The sequence below is a fragment of the Tasmannia lanceolata genome, unplaced genomic scaffold, assembly GCF_043159265.1.
Source record: "Tasmannia lanceolata isolate RefF3 unplaced genomic scaffold, GAP_Taslan_0.1 ptg000025l, whole genome shotgun sequence".
Classification (NCBI taxonomy): Eukaryota; Viridiplantae; Streptophyta; class Magnoliopsida; order Canellales; family Winteraceae; genus Tasmannia; species Tasmannia lanceolata.
In genome coordinates this window covers 10969283-10980618 of record NW_027518702.1, presented here as the reverse complement: position 1 = coordinate 10980618, position 11336 = coordinate 10969283, and the positions used below count along the sequence as shown (strand labels likewise).

Sequence of the window (11336 nt, the reverse complement as noted above, 5' to 3'; positions counted from 1 at the left end):
TTGTAGGTGTATGTGGCGGACACTTCTCATGTGGGCCTTTATTCTTGTTAGCCTTTAAGAACCCATCTTGTCCAAAAGTATGGCAAGTTTTCTTCCTTGTTGAAGAAATTACAGATCCAAGGGGGTTTCCTGTTGCCATCTCTTGGAAGTTCTCTTCCTCCTGTTCAATCCAAAAAGGACAAGAGGTACAATCAAATTCAATATACAAGTATTTCTATTGCAAACCAACAACCTATCATGTCCAAAAGTATGGCAATCACGAATCCATTTATTTAGTCTCGCAATAAGACAATTGGTTTTTAGGCCAAAGTAGTAATTGATCGTTTTCAAGTTCAATGAAGCTTCAAATTTCCAACCTAACCTTCAATTACTCCTTTATTGGGGTATCATTTCAGCCCTCTCAGTTTTGTTCAATAGAATCAGGATCTCTATTCCTTCCTTATGTAAATTGGATTTCCTTCATTGTTGATATTTCTAATTATCACAGAACTTTGCCATACACGTTGGACTTCTCTGCTTTTAGTATGAGACCAAGATTCCTCTCTCTAGAAAGGTTGATAATCAGTGTTGGACTTCTACAAATAGGCCCTCCACAGGTTAAAATTACTATAGCTTCCTGTTTTATACTGTGACGTAACTGTAAATCATTTCATGATGTATTAGGCCTATAATCGTTACTCTCTTTAAATGATATACGTTCTGATGGGTCTTTTTCATTATCAGTATAGATTCTCTCATTGTCGTCCCTTGGATCATGAAGGTGATGGAGCCCTTGTTTGGATTGCAAGAAAAAAAATCTGATGGAAAATTTTTCTAAGGAAAACTTTTTCTTCCCTTGACTAGAGGGAATTGATATGATTATGGTTTCTTTAGAGGGATATCATTATAGATTGAATGTGGCACTAAATAAAAATTCACTAGGGTTGCTTCAAGTTACCTTCCGTGTCTAATAAAATTAGGAATTCTTTCTTATAAGCTGACAATATGAGCGGTACACATTACAGAGCTGACTGAGCAACTTCAATTTTTCCTTATTTCTGACCTTCTTCCAACTCTTTTGTTTTCTATTTGTGTAGGATTGGCAATAACATTTTCAAGCCTTGCCAATAACAAAGTGTTATAGACCTTTCAGAAGAGCTTTGTTCAAAGTACAAAACCTAACTAGTAGCGCCGAAAAAAAAAAGTGTCTTTCGTAGGTATACTAAAACACGTAAAATACCTTAGTTGCACGTGCATTTCTTACTTAGTAGCACCGAAAAATGTAATAGTCAAAGAACATTAAATACTCTTTGGTGATGTGCGACCAACGGCGAAGCCCTTTCATCTGATTTATTTATATTAATTGTTAGTAGCTGGTAGAATTTTGTTTTGGCAAACTCTGTAATCTTAACAAGTTAGAAACTTTACATATTTGCTGAGATGTGGAGATAGTTTACCTTTTCTTTTTATTTACTCTTTTTTTTTTGCCTAGTAATATATTCGCCCCCTTTTTAAACTTGGGACAGCCCCTCTTCTGCATTTGTTGGTGACTACTCTTTTGCACCAGAGTTGGTTGTCCCAGGTAATAAAGGGTCGAAAAGGGTCGAATATATTATTTCCCCTTTTTTGCATGCCCCTCTGTCTCTCATATTGCAATTTGGGCCGGGCTCAACCCAAACCAGATGGGCTGAACCTGATTTTGGCTCAGGTTGGGTTGTGTTAGGGTTGAGAAAAGCCAACCCGATTTAATTTTAAGTTGGGTTAGGGTTGTGGCCTCAGGCAACCCGAATGGACCCGGCCCCACACCTATCTCCCTAGTTTAGTTGTGATTATCAAAATCTGAGGTCTACGATTTGATTTTTTATATAAATTTTTATTTTACTTTATTTTTGCCCCGGCTATTTGATTTTCAATAACTCAGGGCTACGATTTGAAAAGACCCAAAAACTGGTAGGCTACCGATATTTGCACCGCCATGTTTTGATAATTGCACTAACTCATCTTGTCATTTATTATATACCAGCTGTCAAAGGTTATTACAATTCCCAAAAAGCTATAGGAAGCCAATTAAAAAAGAACAGACAAGGTGAGTTAGTGCAATTATCAAAACAAGGTAGTGCTAATATCAGTCGCCAAAGAAAATTAGCACAAAATCTCTAGGGATTTGCCAGTGACCATGTCAGGGCTGTTGCATGGGAGAACAACCACACAGGGTCACCTTTCAACATATTGCGAAATGCCTTCATCTCAAGTCTCTTATCTTCATCGACCAGAAGATAAAGAGATATGGAGAATAAAATGTGAATCATGCAATCAATATCTTGATCCTCCACAAGATGAGGCATAAAAATTGTCAAGCACATGCCTTCATAATTTAGAGAGAGAGCCATCATAATTGAGAGAGAGAGAGAATTTGATTTCCAATGCGAGTCAACGACTATTCTACTATGCCCGGCCCATGCTATGCATGGGTGTTAAATCATGGGCCCCACGCCATCAAATATGTGTAAAATTGTAGGCCCCGCACAACAAAATATGATGTGTAAAGTGGTAGGCCCCACCCGTGAATAAGATCAGGGTAAAATTGTGGGTCCTACCCCCATCAAATCCCAATGAATGGGTTTGGTAGAGATGGTGGGCCCACCCCAGAATGACCTGATGAATAAAATGGCCACCGCATAAAAAACACGAGGAATAAAGCAGTGGCCCCATCCTATATATAATTAGTTAATTACATGAGATGTAAAATGGTGGCCCCACTGTGGCACTGTGCATGGGTTTGGGTGGAGAAGGTGGGCCCACCCTATCAAAACGTGAGGAGTAAACTAGTGGGCTCGCCCCATTCGAGGCATGATTATAAATTGTTGGGCCTACCTGTCATAGCATCAGGTGTTAGATTGTGGGAGACACTATAATACTGAGATGAAATAATTACTTGCGATTAAATTATAAATTAACGGCAAACATGGTGGGAAAGAATATTTAAGCGATAAAATTAAAAGTTAGACCCAAAGTGTAGCGGGAAAACAGATTTAAGTGGTAAAACCAATTTTCTAAGGCCCTGTTCACTTGCTTTCGCGCCCCATGAAAGGAAAGGAAATATGCGTTTATTTTCCCGAGAATCTTATTTTATCGTTGTTCTGTTACGCTCAAGAGAAACTCGATTTACCCACGTGGAAATTAGAAAAGTATTACGTGGAAATTGTATTTTCTCACAGAGACGTGTTTTGCTTTCCTCCCAAAACAGCGAGATTAGGTTTCCTTTTCTTGTGAGAAAGAAAAAAAGTCGGGCTCCCCATTTCACAACTCCACTGGTGAAAACCCTAGCCTCCTCCCTTGTCGTCGTCTCCGGTGAGAACCTCGCCTCCGGCAAGCTACCTCATCTTCTCCGGCAAGGTATGTCTTTCCCACCCCCCCTCTCTCTCTGGCCAACATAGGCCCTGATTTTTTCTTCATTTTTTTGTGGGTTTTAGCTCTCTCTTTGCGGCATGAACTCCTGCGAACTACCCATCTTCTCCGGCAAGGTATATCCCTCAACTCTCTTTCTCTGTTTTTTTCGTCCTTTTTTGGGTTTATCTTTCTCTCTCTCGTTTTTGTTTGCAAAATAGTTTCGGATCTGTTGGTTGAACATTGTTGTGGTTTTATTTTTTTTGCAATAGCTTTCGGATGTTGGGGGTTCTGTAGGTTTTTTTTTTTCTCTTACATTAGGGTTTCAGATCTGTGCTGATTTTTTTTGCCATTGTTGTGGTGTATCGCAGTTGTAGTTTCAGACCTTTTTTTTTTTTTTTTTTTTTATCTTTGTTTTGTTTATCTTGCAATAGGGTTTCGGTTCTTGAGGGTTTCGATCTCTGTTGTTTTTTATAGACAAGGTAGTGCTTTTCACCATTTTTCTTTGGTTTTTGTAGTGTATTGGGTTTGGATTTTGCGGTTTTTGTCAATGGGTTAATTTCTAGGTTTTTAATGGCTAATTTGGGGGATTTTAATAGCTGATTACATTTGAAATTTTGGATGGTTTAGACATCTGCTTATTGCTATGCTTCTTAGGATATGCTTGATGTATTTGGGTTTTTAATGGGTTTGTTAGGGTATGCTTGTATTTATTGCTTGATATACTAGGGTATGCTTGTATCTATTTAGCTTTCCCACTACAGTTTAATTGGCAAGTGAATAGGCGTAGGAAACCTTTTCTTTGGACTTCTCAGGTTTTCCTGCACAAGAGAACAGCTATAGGATTTCTTTTCCAGTACAGTTTCTTTTTCTTTCCTTTCCTTTCTGCCACGTCAGATTCCTTTCCTTGCCTTTCCTTTCCTGAGAAAACAAGTGAACGGACCCTAAGGGAAAATATTTACTGCAAAATAAAAAAATTTTTAAAAAAAAGAGACAGATAACTATAGAAATAAACATGGTTAGTATATATTGTAGATGTTAACTGTGTCTAAAGTAGAACTTAGTGTTTTGTAGTTGCACTTTAAAGTATGAGGGCTGGGAAGCGATCGATGTGATCTTTGTAAAACTTAAAGTAGACAAATGACATCCGATTGAGTCCAAAACCAATTGGTGGGATTTTGACTCACCTCGGTTGTCATAATCTTAAACAAAGAGAGCCTTAATTTGTAGTCAAATAATTGGTTTTGGACTCACAATCGGTTGTCATAATCTTAAATGAACAAGGATTTAGGGATTTTTTAATTCCCCCCCTAAGAAGTATAGTAATAGAGATATCACTGGCCCGACCCAACTCACACCTATTTTTTTTAAGACATAGGGTATCCCCAGCCCAATTTTTAGGGCGGGACTATTCCCTATGGATGTGCGCAATCACCCGTAAACCACGCGCATCGGGTGTGGATTCGACTCGCGTCAATGGAAGCATACCTATGACTTTAAGCCAAAGAGCTACACCCGTACGGGTTAACTCACCCCCATTTTTTCCACATATGCCTCTTAAACTCTGCCACAATTAAACCTCATTCCCAATTTGGAGAATTTTTTTTACAATGACTTTGTTATAATGAGAATGAGAAGCTAAGAAGAACATGCCTCTCTCTCTCTCTCTCTCTCTCTCTCTCTCTCTCTCTCTCTCAAAACCCTGAAGGTTCTTCATTGCCGAGCAACAGAGGCAAAATAGGTAAAATAAAAAGTAAAGGAGCCCTTCAATGACAGTCTACAAGGAACGACCAACGGCATGCTATTCATGCTTTTCGCCTGCATTAATTTATCTTATGTGAGTACCCCGGAGATTTGAAGTTTAGGTTTGACCTGTAGGTTGATAAACTTCAGAAATTTCACTAATTCTTAGATGCAATTACAGTAATCAAAGGGTGCTTATATAAAGCACTTACATGATAAACATAGAAGGGAAATCAAGATAATTATGGAAGGGAAGAAATCCTAATCAAATCTACCTAATTAAGTCTACTTTCCTAATCTTTCTTGCTTGCCTCTTCTTATCCATTCGCCTAATTGATCTAGTTTCCTCATTTAGCCAACTTACCCAATCTACCTCCAAGATGATCCAATGGTGAGATCTTAACCCAATCCAACCGTTGGATCCCACATATTCTAACATGCCCCCTCAAATGTATATGGATTGAAAATCGATATACGTTTGATTACAATAAAATTGCCAAATATGAAAAATAGAATTCCCAAATTACAAATTTAATCAAAATCCACCAATTTGATGCACTCTTCCGAATGTTGATGGTGAAGACTGATGTTGATGCCAATGATCACCAACGATGGTTATCGAAGAAGACGCCACTTGTTGATGTGTCGCAAAGAGGGTTTAAAAAAAAATGGATCAATAGATCACAACCTCAATGGGCTAGACAAGACTCAAGCCTCGATGGGCGAATAAGATTGGGTCACTATGGACCGATGCCGGAATGGGCAAGAATGGGCCTCGATGGGCATGACAACATGGGTTGGTTTTAGAATACCAATCTTCATGAGAATTTCAAATTGCTCTCTCTGGCACGAGCCTCGAGGAGAGAGGCCCCTCAACTGAGTAGAGCTCCTATTTTAAGCACGCACCTCGAAGAGGTACCTCAACTGAAATGGATCAAGGAATTAAAGAGAGAAAAAATGGAAGTATAGAGATGGGCGGCGAATAATAGCGGAAAAGCTAACGGGACATATAAAAAAGCCAATGACTTTACGGATTTAAATGGTGCATGAATAGGAGGGTGCAAATATCAAAATTTAGGAGCTAGATTGAAGAGATGGGGTGCATTTAAAACAAAGAAAAAGTTAGTCGTGTCTACACCATAGGCTTCTGTGTTCCGTGGGCATCGCTCATCTTCTCTTCATGATGTTGGAATTCATGGCTTGATATTTGGACAAAACATTGAGGACTTCATTTTCTTTCCATGAGGCTGATCAAATGAACCTAAGGGGAGATGGCTGCGAGTGCAATGAAGGCATGGATGAAAGCCCAAGGATGGAACATGGGAAAATAGAGATGAAAATGAGGCAAACACAAAGGAAGCGAATTCTAAGAGTTGGGATTTAGATTTGCTGGGGCTGTTTTTGCAGCGGATAAATTGGAGAGCTATGTTGGCCCGAGTTGGCCGTCCGCCGGAAAACGGAACTACGAAAGCTGTGGTCAAGGACGGGTAGGATCGTCCCGCTTTGATACCAAGATAAACTTCAGAAATTTCACTAATTCTTAGATGCAATTATAGTAATCAAAGGGTGCTTATATAAAGCACTTACATGATAAACATAGAAGGGAAATCAAGATAATTATGAAAGGGAAGGAATCCTAATCAAATCTACCTAATTAAGTCTACTTTCCTAATCTTTCTTGCTTGCCTCTTCTTATCCACTCGCCTAATTTATCTAGTCTCCTCATTTAGCCAACTTACCCAATCTACCTCCAAGATGATCCAACGGTGAGATCTTAACCCAATCCAACCGTTGGATCCCACATATTCTAACATAGGTTCATTGATTTGTCACCTCAGGTTTCCATGGTACATGCATCCCAAGATTCCCACCCCTAGTACTTCCTAGTTCATAGCCATATCTTGTAATGTCCATGTCATTTCCCTACACATAAAATTCTATAACTCAATTAGGGCCCATTTGGATACCTCATATTTTGGATTTGGATTTGGAATTGAGTTTTGAATACAAAATGAATAGATCTGCCAGCTCATGTAGAGGGAGGGAGAGAGGGAAGGGGGTAGTTCCGAGTGGAGGGTAGAGGTTGAGGAGCAAAGAGGGTGAAGGAAACTCCCACATCTGTAGATTTCCAATTACTTATTTCCACAGCATATTTGGAAATTTGATTTTTTTACAGTCAGTCGCCAATTTGGAAATTGAAGGATTTGATCCAGATCCAAATCACAGTGCAAAAGGGGCTGAAATTGTGAGAAATCCAAATCAAATTCTTTTGGGCATCCAAATGGGCCCTTATTTGTTAATGGCCACTCATTTGGGTTAGGGAAGCATTCAAACCTTTTCAAAAAATCTAGGGGAGTGATAAATCGACTCCCAAATATGATAAATCGACTCCCATGTGTCTTTCTCTCTCCTCTGGGTTAGAGAGAGATAGACACATGGAGAGTCGATTTATCATTTTGGGGGGTCGATTTATCACTGCCCAAAATCTATTTTGAAAAGGACCCTTCTCTTGTTTCTTCAGTTTTTTCTTTGGTGGGACATTTTACTTAATGGTGTTCCTCTGCGGTCATTTTGCTCTTTGACTTATGTGTCTGTGGTCACTTTCCTCCTTGACGGGACTTCATGGTCGGCCACTATATAATTTCTCCTCTCACTAACACCTATCTTATACACTTTCCTCCTTGACGGGACTTCACGGTCGGCCACTATATAATTTCTCCTCTCACTAACACCTATCATATAAGATAAATGAGAAATTATATGATGGCCGACCGTGAAAACGTAAAGGGTGGAAGGAGACAAAACTTTCTTCCTTGGTTTTTGAACCAAGGAAAAGTCAAACAGGATTTTCTCTTGGATTTAAAATCAAGGGAGAGAGTTTTTCTGTCTCTCCGAGCTTTATATTCACGGTCGGCCACCATATAAGTTCTCATCTTAAATAACCATCTAGGGACCCACCATCTATTCGAGGATAAATAAAAGACCACCTGACCTAAGTTAGTGATATCGAAACCTGAAAGACAGGGTCTTTGGGTTTTACACGCTATCATGTTTTGATATCAAAACTTTCTTCCTTGGTTTTTCGATTTTGTTCTTTTTTTTCCTTTCTCTTATACACGCTATCATGTTTTGATATATGAAAGTCTTATTTTGGTGTTTTACTTGTATTTTTAGTGGAGCTCTACACAGGCCCTTTAGCTGTGTATCTACCAAGCTCCCTTACCTTCCTCTTATGATCATAACACTGCATAATCTATCCATCCAATTTGGGCCAACACTAAAAACCTTTTTGATAGAAAACTTTTTCTTGGGATTTTTTTTCTTTCCACAATTTAGAGAGAATTGATATAATTATGGTTAATGTGGAGGGATATCATCATAAATTGAAGGCCCGGCTAATTAAAATTGAATAGGGTTGGTTCACGTTATCTTTATCCATGAGTAAAAAAAAATACGAAATTTTAGAAATATCTTTCTTTACAAACTTTTCCGAAAAATTCTTGCAATCCAAAGTGGGCCTAAAAGGAAGAGGCACTTCAATCTTTTCAAAGCATTGAGGGTATTTTTGTCTTTTTACAAGGCAAAGCCCTTTGTCATTCGGTTTCCGTCACCAACTTGACCGCTAGAGGTCGTTTGACACCAAACTACAAATAATAGATGGTCTTTTATAATGGGAGCTGATATTTCCGCTCCACTTATAGACTAATCCACTCCAACTTGGAGTGGAAATATCCAAAGCATAGGGGAGTTGATATTTGCGCGCTCTGTTTGGTTGCCGGATTTTTTTTTATTCTTTGGACTTCTGTGGAATTTCCGCAGGAAACCCACGTTTGGTTGGTGGGCCCAAAATAATCCCAGGAACCAAAAATAAGCTTGCAGAAGAATTTTTTTCTTCCCAACAGTTCAACCAACCAAACAAAGTTTTTCTTTCCCACCATAGTCCGGTCAACCAAACATGGATTTTAATTTTACAGGGATACTTCGAGGGAGTTTTTTTCCCACCAATCTCCCAGGAAGTTTTTTGTTCCACAAAAATCCCAAGAACCAAAAAAATTCCGGCAACCAAACGGAGATCCTGGAATGATAACAATAACAGTAACGTGCATCACATTTCCCATAGCAGTGGGAATACATTAATACAAAGACTTTTACATCTTGTATTTCATTTTGTTTCATGTACCCTTAGAAAATAATCACCGTAGGCTGTCTTTTTCTTATAATAATAATAACAGTAACACGCATCACATTTCCCATAGCAGTGGGAATACATTAATACAAGGACTTTTACATCGTGTATTTCATTTTGTTTTATAAACCCTTAGAAAATAATCACGGTCAATAAGAGAGATAACAATTCCTTTGTTATAAATACAACATGGTGCGAAAGGGAAGAGCTCAAAACGCCTTCCCTTCAACAACAAGACATGGGATCTCTACCAGTCCAAAAGCCTCATGTGGTTTGCATTCCATTCCCTGCACAAGGCCATATCAACCCCATGTTACAACTAGCCAAGCTCCTCCATTTTAGAGGCTTTTACATCACCTTCATCAACACTGAATTCAATCACCGCCGACTCGTGAGTTCGAGAGGCCCCGACTTGGTGAAGGGCTCAGATGATTTTCGATTTGAAACCATACCCGATGGTTTGCCGATGATCGATTGTGACCGCACCCAAGACATCCCTGCTCTTTGCAATTCACTTCGCAATAACTGCCATCCTCCTTTCCTTGATCTCCTTAACAAGCTCAATAGTTCTGCGAGTGGTCCCCCTGTAACTTGTATAATCTCTGATGGGGTCATGAGCTTCACTCTAAGTGCGGCGGAAGAGTTGGGCATTCCTGAATTTGTATTCTTTACGCCGAGTGGGTGCGGTTTCATGTCTTACCTTCACTATAGTGAACTAATTGAAAGAGGCTATGTTCCATTGAAAGGTAGTACCATAATTTCCTTAGAAGAATTTCACTACTTTATATGAATTCTTCCTTTTTTCTTACTTTTCTTCTTATGTTTTGTAGATGAAAGTTGCTTAAGCAATGGATATCTGGATACCCAAATCGACTTTATACCAGGAATGAGAGATATTAGTTTAAGGGACCTTCCGACATTTATTCGAACGACAGATCGTGATGATATTATGCTCAATTACGATTTGTATAACGGGAAGAACGCTTCTAGAGCTCGAGCTGTGATTCTCAACACATTCTATGATTTGGAACGCGAAGTTATTGATGGCATCGCAAGTAAGTTCTCTCTTCGAGTTTATGGCCTTGGCCCTCTATCGCTTCTCTGTGATCAGATATCGGAGAGTCCATCTAAGTCGATCGGATTGAATTTGTGGAAAGAAGATACAAATTGTCTAGAGTGGTTAGATCAAAAGGGGCATAGATCGGTCCTATACGTGAATTTTGGAAGCATAACAGTTATGACACCTAAGCAATTGAGGGAATTCGCTTGGGGATTAGCCAATAGCAAGCGATTCTTCTTGTGGGTCATTCGGCCAGATTTAGTAGAAGGTGAATCGGCGATCCTTTCCGAAGAATTTATAAAAGAGACACAAGAAAGGGGATTCTTCTCGGGGTGGGTCCCACAAGAACAAGTGCTCTCCCACAGTTCGATCGGAGGGTTTCTAACACATAGCGGGTGGAATTCAACGATGGAGAGCATATGTGGTGGGGTCCCCATGTTATGTTGGCCGTTCTTCGCGGAGCAACAAATGAATTGCCGATTTGCCTGCACGGAATGGGGAATCGGAATGGAGATCGATACCGATGTGAAGAGAGAGGAAGTGGAGAGCCTTGTGAGGGAATTAATGGAAGGTGAGAAAGGGAAAGTGATGAGGAAAAAGGCAGGAGAGTGGAAGGAAAGTGCAGAGAAAGCTACAATAAGTGGAGGGTCTTCATACATGAACATGGAGAGACTAATCAATGAGATTCTTCTCTATGCAAGGGAAAATTAGTCGATTATCATCACATGGGGATATGATAAGGACCCTTGTGATTAGTTGTTAAAGGCTTTAATAATTCTTGAAAGATCTATCAAGAGCCAATTTGAGATGTGTGTGATTGAGAGCAAGGAGTGTCGTTATAAATAAAATAGTAAAGAATCATTTGCTATGGTTTGAGGAATGATGCGAGTATCCTACCTTATCTTGCTCTGATATTTGTAATGAGATCTTGTCTCTTGTATTTTTATATGCTTATTTGGAGTAGGCCACTGATATTTGTAA

The 11336-nt window shown here is 39.3% G+C and overlaps 1 protein-coding gene across 1 annotated transcript; it reads left to right on the top strand.

The window, feature by feature from the left end:
- The first annotated feature begins 9462 nt into the window (after positions 1 to 9462).
- LOC143857727 (7-deoxyloganetin glucosyltransferase-like) lies at positions 9463 to 11336 on the top strand. Its single transcript, XM_077368185.1, has 2 exons — positions 9463 to 10041; positions 10126 to 11336. Exons 1-2 carry the CDS (start codon positions 9534 to 9536, stop codon positions 11064 to 11066), a joined length of 1449 nt encoding a protein of 482 aa, XP_077224300.1. The 5' UTR covers positions 9463 to 9533; the 3' UTR covers positions 11067 to 11336.

Coding starts and splice junctions, on each gene's coding strand:
- LOC143857727 (XM_077368185.1), top strand. CDS start 9,534: ATGGGATCTCTACCAGTCCAAAAGCCTCATGTGGTTTGCATTCCATTC. Junction 10,042..10,125: donor AGGCTATGTTCCATTGAAAG/GTAGTACCATAA, acceptor TATGTTTTGTAG/ATGAAAGTTGCTTAAGCAAT.